The 18910-nt window shown below is 44.2% G+C and overlaps 1 protein-coding gene across 1 annotated transcript in view; it reads right to left on the bottom strand.

Annotated features, from left to right (window-relative positions):
• Positions 1–18910, bottom strand: part of Gxylt2 (glucoside xylosyltransferase 2) — a 92347-nt gene that overhangs the window by 48368 nt on the left and 25069 nt on the right. The window contains exons 2-3 of the mRNA XM_052174438.1: positions 15711–15900; positions 6167–6298 (exon numbers count right to left, since the gene is read on the bottom strand). Coding sequence (XP_052030398.1) covers positions 6167–6298; positions 15711–15900 — 322 coding nt within the window. The remainder of the gene's footprint in view (positions 1–6166; positions 6299–15710; positions 15901–18910) is intronic.

Here is an 18910-nt window from a genome sequence, read left to right as displayed (position 1 = left end):
GATGAAATACTGTAACCAAAAGCAACTTATGGAAGAAAGGGTTTATTTTTGCTTACAGTTCCAGAGAAATAAGATTCTATCACAGCAAGGAGACATGGCAGCAGGAACAGGAAGCTGAGAGCTCACATTCCCCACCAAAAGCAGGAAGCAGCATGAACAGGAGGTGGGAAAAGATTCAAAACACTCAAAACCGGCCCCAGTTACATACTTCCTCCAGCAAGGTTTTGCCACTTAACCCTCCACCAATTAGAGACCAAGTGTTCAAATATAGAAGCCAAAGAGGGGCATTTCTCACTCAAACCACGACAGCTAAAGAGGTAGGTATCTTCCTCATGTAACCAAGAGCTGGATTTGATATTCTGAGTGCCAAATCTTTAGTCATATGTAAATAAACTGTGATCCTGTAAAAAGTTAACTCATAATTAACACAACCATTTTGCTAGCAATGCTCATTCCAGTGCTTTCGTGGCCTCTTGTTGCTCGGTAAGATTGCAAGCATCACCCAAGGTGATTCCAATATCCCTCTTAGCAAAAGTATTTAATATATCCTTATACATTTGTCAGTGAGTGTTCATAGCCACAGGACTGATTCCCAGGTGTCTTGATGTTAATTGCTAAAATGCTGAGGTGTGACACTGCAAATAACAAAGGTCTGACCGTACACTTAAAAAGTTCAAACAAATCTAACAGGTCACCCCTTCCATTAGCCCTATAGCTCGCTCATTAGGACACCACATACATTCTCACATATTGGAACCAGTTATAGAGCCCTTAGCAAGCTGTAAATGGGCAAGGAAAATGTTGCAATGTAGTTCCCTGGATAGAGAAGACACATGTAATATGTTTGTTTATTTAGCACTGCTTTTGAAATATTTAAAAACTGAGGCAAGTTACCAGGAGTAGCTTGGAGTTGGACTGTGCTCAGGATAAACCTTCAGACAGGTCTCAAAGCAATTTCTTGCTAACTCCTGCCAAGAATGCAGATGCTTGTGCAAGTAATGGTGGCAAGAACTGAAGCTCTTTGCAAAAATCCACATTTGTGTTAAAGATTCTTCAGACTCAGGGACCAACTAGAACTTCCTGCTTGTGGAGAGTTGGAAGACTGTTCATCAGAGGCAGCATTATCTTGTGTCGTGGTTAGCACCCTTAATTGTTCTTCATCACCCACCTCTGTATCTGGCCTAACATACCATTGACTATCAGGCAAAAGCGTTGGCATGCTTAACTCAGCTATAACTAAGTTCTAACAACCCAAATGTAGCTGTAATTAGTTAAACAGGTTTGGCTCCCGGCAGGTCGCACATGCACACCTGCCCAGGAGCTATCTGGATTTGGGAACAAAACACACACACACACATGCATGCACACCTGCATACACACACAAGCCAGTTACTTTTACTATGTCTTGACTAGCTCAAAGGCTGGGCAGTTCTTATCCTTCCCACTGCTAGCAAACACTCCGCACCGGTACTTCTGAGTTAACATCTTTTAAAATCTAGATTTCATCTCTGGTTCTCCAAACATAATTGGGGAAATGGCCCTTGTGATTACTTTTCCTGATTCTCACATGTCCATGGGCTTTTAGGTCTGGTCTTTCTTCTTCCCCATCACTGTGATCTCTCCCTCTACTTTCAAATGTCTAGGTCCTGCCTCAGTCTACCTGTCCAGCCGTTGGCTGTATGGCAATTCTTCATTGCCAATCAAATCTAGCTGGGGGTGGAAACCCTCAGAGTCTGGGAACAAGGCCTTTGGGAGACAAATTAAATACTGACAACATGAGAACCAATCCCTAACACCCAAAGCTAAGAAAACCATCAGATAGCATGGGAAACCCATTGCAGAGACTTCCCTACTGCACTGTAGTTTGCCTGCCTAATGCCGCCAACCTACATGCTTAGGCATTATGGCTGTTTTGTGATGTGACTATAAAAATTTGTGTAGCCACTTCCATACTGGAGCACACCTTTCAGAGCATCCTGAGTCCATGTTTGGAGGGCATTTTCACAATTGTTGGCTCAGAATAAACTATCTCTTATTTCCTTTGGCATAATAGCTGCAGTTTGCATTAATGTGACATCACCAAGAACGACGTCAGATGTTGTTGTAACCAGGAGCACATCAATTAAAACTCGGTCAAATCCTCTCTCCCCGAGGAAAGTCTGAATAGCGTGCTCCTACCACACCACGTGCTCCTTGCCACTCCTGAACAGCCTGCTCCTCTGTTACTTCTGTTGTATTCTAAATATTATTATGTTGCTCATGCCCCTACATTCCCCAGGACCCTTTGTGGCCCAGTGGGCACAGTGGGTAGCGATAGGTGCAGCTGTTAAAAAACACTGCAACTCCCCATTAACTGGGGAAGGACAATGGTCTGCAATCACTGAAGACAATTATCTGAAGAATGAAGGGCTTTCTGATTTGTTTGTTTGTTTTTATTAAATTTGATTTATTTGCAGTTGGCATATTGTTTGGAATACTTTAAACTACCAAATTGCCAGGAAGAAAGATGCATGTTAGAGAATGCCAATCCCCGTAGTAGTGTAGCTTCCCCAATAACAGTCCTACCCCTTGGGCCATTATCCCCAGAAGCAGAAAACTAAACTGATCTCCAGGGCTTCATAACCTGAGCATTGATGAGATTTGAATTCCCCTAATAGTGTGTCAGAATCTGATAGGCATGAGATGTAAACATTTTTTTCTCTGATGGTAAAATATTAGTTGAGGAGTGGGGAGAAGGCTCCGTGAGTAAGAGTCCTTACCGTTTAAGTGTTAGAACTCTAGGACTTACATAAAAGGCTGGTTATGGTCATGCGCACACTGAAGACAGGAGGATCACTGGGTCTTACTAGGTTGGGAGCCCCCAACCTAGCTCTAAGTTGAGAGACAGGCCCTGGCCCAAGGAACAAGGCTGAGAGATGAAGCAGGCCACACAATGTGGTCTTCTGGCGTCCACACTTACGCACCAGCAGGTACACCCTCACAGGTGCAGTGGCCCAGATCCCATACACACTTATTGTCCTATCCAGAGAAATGTATATTAGTTAAGAAAGGGTCTCTACTGTGTGTGTGGTGTGAGGGAGAGGTCAACTAGTTACTCTCCTCACAGTTGTGACAAAACACCCAATGAAAGCAACCGAAAGATGGAACAGTTTGCTCTGGCTCACAGTTTGAGGACATACGGTCCATCGTGGTGGGGAAGGCAGGGCAGGAAGTAGTTTAAAGCAAATGGTCACACTGGGTCTGCAGTTAGCAATCAGAGAACAGGCAGAACATAGGCCAGGCTCAAGGTCCACCAGGCCCACCCCTTGTACCCACTTCCTCTAGCACAGTCCACACACTAGTTCCAGAACCTTCTAAAATAACATGTTCAGCTGGAGGCCAAGAGTCCAAACACTGACGGTGCAGAGGATGGCCAGATCCAAGGTTCTTTCCCAGTCGGCCACCTGCTACAATGCTTGTATCACAAGGCTCCATTTTCCACGTGCAGCCTTAGCAGCACATCAGATCTGGGTTCATAGACAAGGGTTTCATGGGACATAGGACTTAGACTTTACCCTAGATGTCCCTGAAGGTCAATACATCTCAACAGTGCTCCCCAAAGCTACTCCTAATCTGCCATTATGATGTAGTACTTGGGAGAAGGTGAGCATCCCGTCTCACACAATCTCTCTTTATTATTTTTAAAAAGGGCTGCTTTCCATTCTCAGAAGCAGATAAGGAACACTAGCATCCATTTGTCATTCAAAGCAGACACTCACTTAGCTGTAATGAATCATTTTCACTGGGTAAAAAAGTCACAATCCAAGGTCAGAGAGAATTCAAATGTGTTTCCATTGAGTTGCCCAAACCTTGCATAGGGTTGGTAGGCAATTTCCCAACAGTCACTCTGCCTTTCTAATACTTCCCTTTGCCTTAAATAGAGAGAAAAGCAGAAGCTGGGTATCATTTGTCACCTCAAATGACGATTACGAGGGACATCATTATTCTAGAGATTTTAGCTCTGTTTTCAGGCAGTCAATCCTCACCCATGTTTTTGTACAGATAACTCATCTCACATGATGTAGATGGGACTGCATGTGGTAGAAACAGGCCCTTTAATTAAATGGCAGCGAGTCAGTTGAGATGGCTTAGTGGGGAAATGTACACCCTGCCCTTGCAGAGGACCTGAGCTCAGTTCCCAGCACCCTGACAGGAGGCTTACACCCCCGGAATCTAGAACCAGGGAATCGGATGTCCTCTTCTAGCCTCTGTGGGCGTGTACACACATGCAGTATATATACACATAAATAAAAATGAAATAAATACATCTTTAAAAAAATAAAATAAGTGGCAGCAGAGTGGCAGCAGCCATACGCCCAGGCTATGCCCTTCTCTGTGTTAGAAATGCCAAGGTTATCACTTACTATTAGAGTTTCCAAATCAACAGATGGGGAAGCATCCCACCCTCGATAACCCTAGATACCTCCAAATCAAACAACATGCAATTTAAACTTTCTTACCCAAACTGTTGGTACTGTACAACTTCCTTATTTCTTTACAATATCACTATCTACTTCTTAGACAGAGCATTATGGGAAATTGCCCTTTGTGTAGGTCATTAATGATTAGATATTGACAACTGTAACTGAATCAACCAAAACATGGATGAAATCCATTTATCCCCCCCCCCCCCCCCCCCCCCGCCGCCCAACCCTCTCACTTCAACTCCAGTATGAGTTGGTAAGTCCATTCATCAAGAGGGCCTCAAATCTATCACTAACAGTTTGTCTTTAAAAAAAAAACAAAACAAACAAAAAACAACAACAACAACAACAAAAAAACCACCAATCAGGCCATGCGCTTTCCACTCTAGATTCATGCAGTGATTTCCCTCTGCCTTTAAGTAATCAGTGGCCAGCTCAAGGGGCTTCCAGAGCCTGCAGTTTGAGCTCCGGCTGACATGTTCAACCCAATCTCCATCTCTACTATAGTTCCATGAACCTTTATTTTGGGAAACATGTCTCTTCCCACACACTGTTCTCTTGCCTGAATATACCTCTCCCTTGTCTTCCTTCCTTCCCTACCTCTCTTCCTCCCTCCATTTTTCTATCCCTTCCTCCCTTCCTCCCTTGCAAACCTTCCTCACCCAGTAACTTCACTTCATTTATGTCTTGCCACAAATGGTCACTAAGATGTCTTCCAGGACACAGTAGGGCTATCTATAACATATAGTCATGGTGCTTTCTCTCTACCTCAGTCCTGATTAGACTTAAACTCCTGTCAGACTTAAGGTCTAGGGAGCAGGACCATGGTCACTTAATTGACACTGTTGCAAATCTCTATGGGAAGGCATGGATCCCACAGAAATATAAAGGTCGTAGTTCGCAGCGCATTTTCCCTCCCCATTCAATACCTCAGTTTTAATGACCCCTTTCCTATTCTCTCCACTCCCTTTCTCTCTCCCCTCCCACCTCCCTTTTCTGTGTGAACAGGGATTAAACCCAGCTAGGGCCTTGTGCATTGTTGGCAAATCACTGAGCTATATAGCCCCAGCCTACATTAATGATCTCTTTTTTTCTTTTTTTTGTTTTGTTTTTTCAAGACAGGGTTTCTCTGTGTAGCCCTGGCTGTCCTGGAACTCACTCTGTAGACCAGGCTGGCCTCGAACTCAGAAATCTGCCTGTCTCTGCCTCCCACGTGCTGGGATTACAGGCGTGTGCCACCACACCGGCTTTACATCAATGATCTTTAAAAACAAAATAAACAAAAAAAAATCCTATTAAAAGTTTCAAAACTGAAAGGCTGAGCTAGAAGTCTGGACCCTTGTGAATATCTGACTTACATCTAATTGTGGTGGTTGCTGTTTGAGAACTGCTAATAGCAGCTAACACTGACCAAGTGCTACGAGCCATGCAAAGGGGGAAACTGAGGCTGAGGTTCACAAACCAGTAAAGCCACAGTCACCATGCTCTCAGACCCAGAATCTTGAGGACAGCCTTTGAGACTAGAGGAGCCATCTGTCTGCACACTGCAGGCTGAGGACATCAACCACAGAATGGAAAGAGGCCCTTTTGTCCCACCCCACCCCATCCCCCACAGTAAGGGTCTCTAAACATCTCAGTTGATGTCACTGTTTTCAAGTGGAAGTCTTTCCCAAGCTACATCTTGTAAACAACAGGGTTCCTACCGGAAGAAAGAGTCTCTGGGCCGCACAGGGTTTGAATAGTTTCTTCCATTCCTGAGGGTTTCCGACAGAAAATGTGATAGGGTAGAGTCTGTGCTCAAACTTCTTTGTATACGAGTCAGGCCACTGGCGCAACTGCAAAACATGGAAGACACAGATGGGTAGTAAGACACTGAAATAAACAGAGAACACCTGAGAGGCCTCTGGCTGGCACAGTGGAAATCATCCAGGCAAGTCACGAGGAGTCTAGACTCGGCACTGTTCTTTTTTTTTTTTTTTAAGATTTATTTATTATATGTAAGTACACTGTAGCTTCAGTGTCTTCAGACACCCCAGAAGTGGGCATCAGATCTCATTCTGAGATGGTTGTGAGCCACCATGTGGTTGCTGGGATTTGAACTCAGGACCTTTGGAAGAGCAGTCAGTGCTCTTAACCGCTGAGCCATCTCTCCAGCCTCCATCACTGTTCTTGATAGTCATTTTCCTATAATATTGCTTGGGACTGATGAAAACAAATAACATTTGCTGTTAGCAGAGGAGTTGGGAGACTGGTCCACAACACCACCTAAGGGAATATAAACTTGGATAAACTGCCGGGAGGGCAACTCAGAAAAATTCAGAAGGTGGCTGACAAGATCCCAAAGATAGAGAGGTGCATTGGCTTTCATCGTAGTGTAGTAGTGGTAACAAAACCTGAGAGAGTCTAAATTTCAACTTATTAGGAATTGAGAAAAATAAAAGTTATGGAAGACTTATCTAGTGAAATGATGTAGAATAAAGAAGATCTGCATGTTTCTATTTGATATATGCAAAACCATTATATGACCTAGTGCCGTGGTGCATGCCTGTCAGATCAGGACTAGAGAGGTTGAGGTAAGAGAACCTCAAGTTTGCGGCCAGCCTGGTCTATGTAAAATACCGTCTCAAAAACAAAAAAAAGATTCTAATGCAGATCCATCTAATTGCAAAAATACGTGCATTTTTATTTCAAGATTTATTTTTATGTGAATGAGTGTTTTGCCTGTGTGTATGCGTATGCATGTGCATCATATGTGTAATGGGTGTGCCTATTGTCTGCAGAGACCAGAAGAGGGTATCGGATCCCCTGGAACTGGAGTTACAGTTGTAAGCCACTCAGTGTGGGTGCTGGGAACTAAACCCATGTTGTCTGCAAGAGCAGAAAGTGCTCTTTAACTACTGAATCATATCAGCATCTCTTGTGCACGTGTCTTTTACTTGTGGAGAAAAACCTAGACAGACAACATTCTATTACTAAAAGTGGACACCACATCAGTTGCTGCTGATGGGTCTCAGTTCCTGTTAATATTTCTGTATTCTTCAGAACCTTTAGAGTGAATGTGATTCTTTGTTGCATATGTTATTAAATTTTAAAAGATTTATTCTTCTCTGTGTATGAGTGTTTTTTTCTACATGTATGAATGTGTACTACATGTATGCCTGGTGCCTGCAGGAGACAGAAGAGAGCATCAGATGCCCTGGAATAGATGGCTGTGAGCGATTGTCCTGTGTACGGGAACTGAGTCCAACTCTTAACTGCTGCGCCATCTTCGCTTCTGAATATGTTAAAGATAAATTCTTAATGGAACTTATTTTTTTTAAATACCACACGTGTAGGTTTAGAGAAAAATGGAGCAGAAAGCCAGCCACTAGCCTCCTCTCACCCCTCACACAGTGTATCAGCACACACTGCTATGGCACATTTGCTGCAACTGATGGGCCAATGTTGATCGCTATTTTTTAAAAACCTTGTTTTTATTGAGACAGGGTCTTGCTTTGTAGCTCTGGCTGTCCGGGAACTAGCTATCTAAATCAGACTAGCCTTAAACTCAGAGAGATCTATCTGCTAAGTGCTGCTTTTTTAACTGATGGTCCAATATTAACTTTTAAACTGAAAAAATAATTGATTTCAATTCTCTGTGGATGGTTGCTTTGCCTGCATGCATGATATGTGTACTGAACATGGACACGGTGCCCGTGTAGGTTAGGAGAGGGTATTAAATCCTCTGGAACTGGAATTTTAGATGTTTCTAAACCTGTAATGTGGGTGCTGGGAACTGAGCTCACAAGAGCAGCAAGTGGTCCTGGCCACTGAGCCACCCGTCCAGCCCCATGATTAGCATTATTAACTGAAGTCTGTGGTGTATATTAGGTTCTCCCTCATGTCACAGTTCTGTAGGTTTGGATACACACATAAGGCAGGTTCCCACCTACAGCACACACAGAGTGCTTTTACCACCCCAGAAAGTCTTCCTTCTACCCACTGACCAGGCTCCACCCATTCACTCTTCTCCTCCAAGCAACTGATCTTGTTGTCATCTCTTAGATTCCCGTTTTCTAGAAGGATTCACATAGGTGCATTACCAAATGCTGCCTTCTTTCTCTTAGCAATATGCACTTAACATTCCACACACCTTTTTGCAAGGTGACAGCTCATTTATTGTTGTAAGACTTTAACCTGCTCTTTTCTGAAGGGAAATGGAGCAGGAGTGGATATGGGGGAGAGGGGAGGAAGGTGAGGGAACTGGGAGGAGTGGAGAGGGGAGGGAAACCGAGGTTGGGATGTATAAGAGAAGAATATTTTTTTTTTATTTTAAAAAGGTTTCTTAAAAGTTTTATTTGTATTGGTGAAAAATTTTATATTACTAAGTTACTGGTAACTTATAAGTTATGTCTGAATAACAGAACACAGTGCAGTTGTTAGTGACCATGTCATAGAACTAGAGTCAGCAAACAACGACCTCAAAAGACCAATACCCCAGCCCACCACACCCAGCAAGAACAATTTGACATTTTAAAGTAGTCAAAGAAATCATGGGGACTGAAGATGGCTCCGTGGTTAGTAGTGCAAACTGCTCTTCCTGATGATGTGCATTCAGTTCTCAGCACCCACATCTGATGGCTTCCATCTCTGGTGATTCAAGTAACTCTAGGGGGACTCTAATGCATCCGACCTCCACAGGCACCTGTAGTCATATGTACACACTCACACACAGACACATGCACATACACAGAGTTAAAAATAAAATAAATCTTTAAAAAATCAAAACAGAATCAATCATGCTTTGTGACAGGTAAGAGTTTCCTGAGATCTGAATTTGTATCCCTACATACAACGAAATGCAGCCATGCCCTCTCATGTGCACACACCCTCTCATGTGCACATGGCTATGACTACTTTTACACTTAACAACAGAGGCCAACGTAGTTGTGATATGCAATGCCTGTAAAGAAATAGTTGCTATAGCCACTGTTTTGCAGAAAAATTTAGAAAAGCCAACCCCTGCTTTGGAAGCAATTAATTATCTACATATTGTTGATGGAAGAAAGAATATGGCATATTATTTAATTTCTCATGTTTATATAAGATGATGTTCTGTTTTGCTTTATGGTACTGTGATAAAGCACCATGCCCCCCAAAGGGCATGAAAGAGTTTATTTTAGTTTAAAGCTTATAATAGGTTGATCAGGAAGGGAAGTCAGGGCAGGAGCTCTGGTCGGGAACCTGGAGGCAGGAGCTGATGGAGAGAGAGGCTGTGGAGGATCCCTGCTGATTGACCTGCTCCTCGTGGCTTGCTTAGCCTGCTTTCATACACAATCCAGCACCACACACTCAACAATGTCAATTATTAACCATGAATATTCCCAAGATTGGCCTATAGGCCAGTCTGAAGGGGGCAATTCCTCAAGTGACATTTCCTCTTCCTAGAGTCTCAGCTGTGTCACACTGACATAAAAACTAGCCAACACAGACACAGAATAGAAAAAGAGGTGAAAATTGTTCTCCCGAGCACTACTGTGGTCCTGTGCCTCTTCAATTTGTGATTCACAAATTTAGTGGTTATTTGTTTAAAATGTATGTACACACATCATTTTCATAAACACAAACGTTTAGAGACTTTGGAAGCAACTGAAAATTACCGAATGACAGTTGAAAGTACCTGACGATGGGCAGTGACTGAGCTGGACCTACTCCAGCATGGATACCGAATCCAAGTGTGCCGGCTCAGGAGAACTGACACCCACATATGCTCTTAGTGCAGTTGTTCTCAACATTTCAACCGTCGCATGTTCCTCATGTTGTGGTGATCCCTCCCCCATCATAAAATTATTTTTGTTGCAAACTTCATAACTATAATTTTGCTGCTATGAATCAGGATGTAAATATCTGACATGCAGGATTTAGAAAAGCCAACCTGTGAATGGGTTGTTTGACCCCCAAAGGGGTCGTGACCCACTGACATAGTACAATAGTACTGACCACCCAGCAAACACAGGCACCCATGCTGGGCACAGACTGAGCCTTAACTTAGAACTCTGGGAATGTGTGAGGGTCTTCCTGACTTTGAACCTCAGTATCTATCTAATCTCTCTTTTCTAAAGCCTGTCTGAGCAGCCTCGGTCCATTTTACCCTTCTTACAGTGCATATCTAAATCTCTTCTACTTTTTGGGTTTCTTTCCCATCTCCAGTCTTGGTTTCTTATACATGAAGATTTTCTCTCTTTTTCTGCTTCCATTTTCTATATACCACATTTTTTTTTTAGTACTTCTGTTGAAAATCTCAGCATCCATGTGAAGTCAGATGTTGATTGCCATCACACACCTGATGTACAGAGGACTCACAGAATGCTTATGATTCAGACGATATATTTCAGTTTGATTTTTAACATTCACTCTACAACTTAGGCATTACTTTTTAAAAAGAAAATCATCATTCTTCCACTTATCCTATTATAGAAGTCTCCTTTTTTGTTGTTGTTGTTTGTTTGTTTTTGAGACAGGATTTCTCTGTGTAATCCTGGCTGTCCTGGAACTCACTCTGTAGACCAGGCTGGCCTCGAACTCAGAAATCCACCTGCCTTTGCCTCCCAAGTGCTGGGATTACAAGCATGTGCCACCATGCCCAGCCCTTTAGAAGTCTCCTTAAGTGAAGGTCTTTGGCTGGTTACTTATTCCGTCATGCTTTGTGATAGGTAAGAGTTTCCTGAGATTATCTGTTGAGATAATCTATTTCCTGAGATTACTGAAGACAAGCCAAGTTGATCTATTCTCTGCATTTTGAAGGTATTATCTCATTATGTAGTAGCTAGTGCTACTCTTGAGAAGTTAACCATTAGGACTGTACTTCTAATAAAACAATTAACTGGGAGGCTGTGGTAGCTTGGATGAAAATGTCTCCCACAGGCTCAGATGTTTGAATGCATGGTCACTGGTTAGTGGCACAGTTTGGGTAGGTTTAGGAGGTATGTCCTTGCTGGAGGGCAAGGACTAGGTATTGTTTCTAGGATGTGTGTTCCTAGGTATTGACTTTGAGGTTTTTGTAGAGAGCCTTATTGGGGTGCCGTGCTGCCTGGCAGGTCAACTTGGCATTGACCAAGGACAAGGGCTTCAAGCAGGAATCTGACATTTGGGCATAATAGGGAAGTAGGTTAAGGTAGGAATTTTAATCTTACAGTGGAATGAAAGAAGCAGGCTTCAGGCAAGATTTTGGGCTTGGACAAGGAAATAGGCTCAGGTATTTTGGTTATTCTGACAAGCCCTTGGAAACAACTGTCACTGGACTTTGTTTATTGCCTTGGCAATTTTGTGTTTACCGTCTTGCTTGTTCCTCATGGTACTACTATTGATCTTAATTCCTGTATGTAGTTAAATTGGTATAAAAGTGAATTGGAAATTATTAAACCCGCCCTTCAGTCTTAGAATTGACTGGGGTCATGCTGCAGTTTTGTCTAATTGTCTTTTTCTTTTTAATCCTCGCTCCTACACTGGAGACCCTGTTGACTGACTGAGCGGGCTTGGCCAGGTTTTAAAGTCACACACCATTCCATTTTTGCTTGTGGTTTAAGATGTGTCCTCAGCATCCTGCTCCAGTCTGTGCTGCCATGCTTTGGGTCATAAAGGATTCTTACCCCTCTAGAACTGTAAGCCCAAATAAACCATTCCTTCTAATACATTGCCTTGGTCATGGTGCTTTATCACAGCAGAGGCTATGAGGCTATAGGTTTCTATCTAAGCAACTGAGACCCACTTAGTTTAAACAGTCACATCCCAGGGCAATTCAAAACTAGCAACTAACCTTTGGGGACTTCTCGCTACTTAAGCTCACCTAATCAAAGACTGTCAACAAAACCCACACTAGGGACTTCCCTCTGGTATAATCCAAATATGGCTACTGATCTATGCTAAACTATTTTTTTCTGGCTTGTTTTCCTTTCCTCTTTACAAGGCATTCATTCTCTCTGGCAGCCCTCACCAGGGCCCAGAAACACTGGCAATCTTGAGTGGTTTGCTCATGAATTTATGAAGGTGTGTGTAGGTGGTTAAACACTTGATTGTAACTCTAGGAGTCAGTTCTCCTTTCCACCAGGGGTTTCTGGGTGGAACTCAGGTCCTGGGGTTTATGTTCTTTTCTGTTTGGTTCATTTTTCCCTTCAAAGTTCAGCCCTTCTTGTCCCAGATTTTGTGCATATGCTAGTGAGTGAGTGAGTGAGTGTGTGTGTGTGTGTGTGTGTGTGTGCATACATGTGGGTATGCATGCACATGCAGGAGTGAGAGTAGCACACACATGGAGGTCAGAAGTCAACGTCCATGAATCAGCTCTCCCCTTCCACGCTGTGGGCAGTCTCCTGTTGCTGCTGGCCCCTATATTCCAGGCTGGCTGGCTTGTGAGCTTCTGGGTGGTTCTCTCCTTGCTATCATCTCACAGTAGGAGTTCTGGGCTAACAAATGTGAGTTACTTTGGCCTTTTTACTTGTATTCCAGGGATCAAACTAGGGTCTTCAGGCTTGCTCAGCAAGCCCTTGTACAAGCTGAGCCTGTCGCCCCCGCCCCAGGATACCTTTTTAAAAGGAGCTGCTGGGGCCTTTGTTCTTTTTTCTTAAAGAGAGGCTGCACTTAATACAACCTTTTTAAAAAGAAGAAAGACTGTCTAAATATAGAAGACCCAAGCCACGGTGCAGCATCCCAAAGCATTGTGATGGTGGTTGACTTTTTTTTCCTTTTAAATCTCATCCTAAGGTAAAAAATATGTGGTTCTAAATATCCCAGGAAGTTTGGAATTCACCAACAGTGCTCAGTGCTGGGTGACAGAAGAGGAAAGCAACACTGCCCACCTTCTCCCAACCCAGCCTCAGCCAGCTGCTGTAACAAAATACACAGCGGATAGCTCACAGTCCAGAGAATCATAGCAGAATGATACAATAAATGTATTATCAGACTGGCCCCAAAGTGATACTCTAGATACATAGTTAGACGAAGAATAAGTTGTCCCATAATACAGATGACAAAAACCAAAGTGGACAGTCTATAACCCACATAGAGTCTCAGTCTCAGGTTTTTTTGTTTTGTTTTGTTTGTTTTGTTTATTTTGTTTTTCTCCAAAGGACCCTGAAGTTTCCACTTCAGCGAACCAAGTTTTGAATGTGCGTTCTTTGTTCAATGGTTCAGGGGGGTGTATGGAGTTGTGGGAAGTGCTACTGACACTTGAGCCAGCAAGTTTACCCTGACATTTAGTGTGAGCAGACCAATAGAGTCTCTGACTCCTGGGTTTTCTCAGTCTGCTACAGTTTGAGTTCATACCCAACCAGTTCATGTGTCAGGAGCCTGGTCCTCAGTGTTGCAAAAGTTAAAGAAAGTGTCTTAGGTGTCTAAAGAAAGTAGCTTAGGTTGCTGGGATATGACCCAGAAGGGATTGAGGTAGTTCTTGATGGACTCTTGAGTTAATTCTTGAAAGATCAAGCCCTGACACACCCTGCCTTCTCTCTGGCAATGCGATGCTCTGCTATGGTGGGGCACATTCTGCCCTACCTCATCATTCAAAGATCATTACAACTAAGATGATACCAGGACTATAGCTATGAGTAAATAAACCTCCCTTCTTTAGAATGGTACCTAGTCTCAAAGAGTAATACAAAACTAAAATGGAGTTTCTTTCTGTAAAAAGTTGCGAGAAGAAATCAGGAATCACTAGCTAGTGTAATTACTATAATTTTAATATTATCACCATCTATTCCCTTCTAACACCACTTTAGAGCAGATAATTAGGAGTGTTCCAATCTTTTCATTCCCCTGTCCCCTGAGGTATTTCACAAGGCATTGTTCCAATTGACTCTAAAGCCCCAAGGCTATGGGTTCCTAGCTTCTATTGGTGACATCTCAAGGCAACTTTCCCCTTAGGAAACAAAGCTTGATCTCTAGTTTTCTGTAGTTAGTCTTTCTCTGCCCAATATGTTGTTTTTGGCATTCCTCAGGAGCTCCACTAGCCTGGTGACAGGATGCAGAACTGTTGACTCAGTCAGCAGAAACAAAAGTAGATTGAACAAAGTGGGTTCAATCTCTGCCAGAATCCAAGACCTTGGCACAGGAGAAAACTTCCAAGGTAAACAAAGTTTGACCTGCTGAGGTCAGGCAGGCCTCTCCCGAGGGAACTGCCCTTTCTGCAGCTCTTCCTTGTGGGTCAAAACTAAGAGAGGTAAGAGCCAAGTAAACAGAGACCCAGCTGCACAACAAAATCTTCACAGTTGCTAAAAAGGAGGTGAGGGTGTTGGAGAATTGACCCAGAACAAAGCTGACTTGGCCTCAAGGCTGAGAATCCAGGAAAGCACGCCTCTGATCTACATATGTATGCATACATGTGAGTAAAAGGATGTGAATCTACATATAGAAACCTAGAGAAGCAGACGCTCACTTCTGGGTACAAAGGAAAACATGGTAGAACTTCCCCAAATTATTAACTCTGACTTCTCTCACATGAGACTGGAGAGCAGTAGGGACTCTATCTTCTATCCTCTATAATTTTTGGATTTATTCCATTGAACCTGCTACTTGTTATTCTCTCATCAATACATAAAAAACAAGCTATTTGCCCCAGAAGGGTAGATAGTCCTAATAACCCAACACAAACAAAACGCCATGTCATTTGCTCACATGCTCCCAATATGTCTAAGGGAAGGACATGATTTCCCCAATTAAAAAAAAAAAGTTGTACATGCGTGTGTAAGTGTGTGAGTGTGTGTGTGTGTGTGTTGTGTGTTGATGTATGTATATTTGGGCACACACTTATGCCATAGACCACAAGTGGCCACTGTTGGACAACTTTGGGAGTTGGTCCTCATCTTCCATCTTGTTTGAGGCAGGGTCTGTTTGTAGCTGCACAAGCCAGACTTGCTGGCCCATGAGCTTCTGTAGAGTCTCCTGTCTTTACTTCCCATCTCACCTTAGGGGTGCTGTATCACAGACACATGCTATGGTGGGTTATGGAGACCCAGACACAGGTTCTCAGGATCAGCAAGTAAACGTGGGTTATGGAGACCCAGACACAGGTTCTCATGCTCAGCAAGAAACGTAGCCACCTCCCCAGCTCATCTCTGAATCACACACTCAAAATTGAAAGAACCCTCCGAGCCCAGGATCCAAGCTCCTACTAACTAAACACGCAGCCAGCCCCAGCCGTGAGCCACATTTGCAGCTTGTCCACTGTGAGCTCATGGTCCTCCCATAAACACTGTGCCTCAGTTCATCCTGCTTCACCTGTTTATCAAACTCGGGCTTCAGAGCATCTTCCGTGAAGATGTGAAAGCGCATCTTCCTGTGGCTGAAAAGCACAGCTGACTTGAGCATGACCAGAGTCTCCTCCAGCCGGTTGCCACAGGCCACCACAGCCAGGTGAATCCAGAGCTCTGGTGGTACAGAGTGCAAACTCCTCACTTCCCCAGGCCTCCTAGAAAGAAGAAAAACAAACTGAACTTAAAAAAAAAAAAGAGCCCCACTGAATGGTTGGATGGAACATTTCAAAACATGACCAGGCACAATCTGTTATATTTTATAAAGTGATAAGCGTTTTGACAATTTTTCCTGCTTGTAGAAAAACACCATTTATTCCCATATTTATCCTGGCCATAATGAGATGAGTCACCGTTTGGATGGCTATAGGTGTCTAGGACCTTTTCTGCCAGCACTCAGCTGTCTAGTGCCTGTTGGCTGCCTACAGGCCTGTGTTTGGAAATAGCATTTCCAAACTCCGACAGCTGACTGGGGGCTGTGAGGCTCCCACTTGCACAGGGCCGTGGAAATTAGATTCGATGCAACTTGAACAGGAGGAGGGTGGGTTGTGGCTTTCCCATGTGAACCTCGAAACATGATACTCATCATCTGGAGGTTTTTAGGTTGCGGTGGAATGCGTGACTGTTGGCTGCAATCCCGTGCAATCCCGGGAGGTGAGGGAACGGAACAACCCACATGCCCCCACTCCCTTCTCGTCCCAGGATAGTCTTAAAGAAACAGGTGTTAATCCTAATTGTCTGGCCAAGGAAGGGTGAGGTAGTGGGTATGAGACTCCTCTTAACAGGATGCAGGCAGGGGGGAGGTGGGCAAACCTGCAAACATGAAGGTATCTAATACTGAATGAACAGCTGGGAGGAGAAATGAGACCCAAGAGTCTGGGATCATCATCCAGCTATTTCCTAGGACTAAAAGGCTGGTCCCAGCTAACGAGATAAAGCCAAACCTCAAATGCACCACTGAGAAACATTTGCAAGCAAGCTGGAAGAAGTTGGGCTGGAAAAGGTGTCTTGAGACAAATGAAAGCAATTTACTTGCACAAAAGACTTGGAGAGCACAGGAACTTGGATGTCAAACGCCACCTCCCTTCCAAAAAACCTTCCAGTTCACTCTGCCGGCTGCCCCGCTGCTCTGGCGAACTTGGAAGGCTCGGTCCAGATTGCGTTTACTAAAAGGGAAGTTGAACTTGAGGGTGGAGCTCCCTGGAACAGGTTCCAGGTTGATTACTTAAGAGCCTGCTTGGCAGAAGCAGCCTTGTGGCTCGGCCCAGGGTAGATGCAATGCAGCCAGTTCTTGGATTTCACTAACTTAGGGGGTCACAGGGAAAGATGGTATCGTTGTAAACTGCCCACTTCTCTTTAGTCCCCTTCTCTCTTCAGATGTGGGTACAGACTTCTCTCCCCTATTGCCATGACAGCCCTCTGGGAGATCCCGTCTTCAGTCTTCTCGCCAAATTACGTGCTGTCTTCATGGTGTGTGGGTGGGAAGGTGGGGTCCCGGGATGTCAAACTTATTATTTTTCCAATTAGAATCACGTGAGGCTCGCCTGGCTTTAAGATCAAGCACAAACTGTCAATCAGGGATCCAAAGTCCATCTCCTGACTGCCATCCATGCCCCGGGTGGATGGCCAGTCATCGGCACGCTCTGTCACACTTCTAGTCCCATTCACAGTAACGATTCAGTCCATGCAGTGTCATCTCTAGGACTTGACACATGCCGATTCATTCGATTCCTTCATCCTCTTTCCTCCCGAGAATGTTCTTCTCTCTTTGACCTTTACTAACCTCCACCCATTCCTTTATTGACAAGTCTTTATTAATGACCTACTATGTGCAAGAGAGTATTCTAGAATAGAGGTGTGCAAATAGATTCACCTCCTACAGAGGACAGGGGTGGGGGTGGGGGTGGAGGGAGAAATAATCCCGAGAAGGTGACAGAGCTTAGCTGGTGAGGAGCTTGCCTGCCAATCATGAGGGTCTCGATTTGATCCCTAGAACCTGTGTAAGAAAAGCCAGGCCTGGTGTTACCCCCTTGTAATCCCAGCACTGGGGAGGCAGAGGTAGGGCCCTAGGGACTCAATGGGCAGTCAGCCTAGACCAGCTGTTGAGTTCAGGCAAGCAAGAGACCATCTCAAGAAAAAATAAAAGTTGGATGGATCTTGAGCAACAGCTCCCAAGTTTGTCTTCTGGCCTGCATGCATGCACACATGTTCCCACGCACACATGTATACACACATTGGGAGAGTGATGGTGCCTACGTGTCTTGCAGAGTCCTGAAGCAGGTGCTGACAGAGCACTCAGTGCTGACAGGGTGGGATCCCATCAGTGACTGTGCAGCGAGATACCGAACAAGTGAGAACAGGCCTTCCTGACAAGAAATCCATCAGTGGTTTCAGGAGGATCTCTGGAGACTGTGGTAGAGAGAAAGCTAAGTCAGGACGAGCCTGGACGCCATCTGGACTCCGCCCTTCAGGACCCACATGCCTGTGGTCTTCCTATTCTTCATGGGGTGTCATGCCTGTTCTCAAACCAATCTCCAATGCTAACTTATGTGGATCGGGGGAAAGGTGATCTAAACAACACTAAGATGATGATTTAAACACGGTTAAGGCACCAGCCAAGAGGCCCATAATGCTCTGGGGCCTCTGAGATGTTTCTTTTAGCCACACCCCAGGGCCTGAGTTTGAGTCCCTGGAACCACATGGCTCTCAAGAAGGGAGCCAACTCCTAAACTCCTGAAAGTGTTCTCTTATGTCCACATATGTGTCATCACACACACACACACACACACACACACACATACACGCACTTGTGTGCGCACATGTGTTTTAAAAAATGCTACAAGACCCAATGTGAACAGCTGGTTCAAATGTGCCCTGTATTTGGGAAGCTGGGTGTGTTACAAAGGTCGTGGCAAATGGGGCTGGAATCCAGTGTGCTGGTAAAGCGCCTGCTAGCATGCAAGAGAACTTCCCCTCCATCTCAGTACCCGAAACATGAGCACCTTTCCCACCCCAAAACAAGGAGTCTGCTAGGCTCAGCTTCACGCTAGGAGCTTCTGTGTCGGTCACGAGGTGAACCTCAGTAAGCTGGGACATACAAGTTTAAGTAAATTAATTATTTTAGACTAGGAAAGATAACAAAATAAATGAACAAATGAACTTGATGAG

This window comes from Apodemus sylvaticus, chromosome 2 (genome assembly GCF_947179515.1).
Source record: "Apodemus sylvaticus chromosome 2, mApoSyl1.1, whole genome shotgun sequence".
NCBI classification, from domain to species: Eukaryota; Metazoa; Chordata; class Mammalia; order Rodentia; family Muridae; genus Apodemus; species Apodemus sylvaticus.
This window is presented reverse-complemented; position numbering and strand designations above follow the sequence as displayed.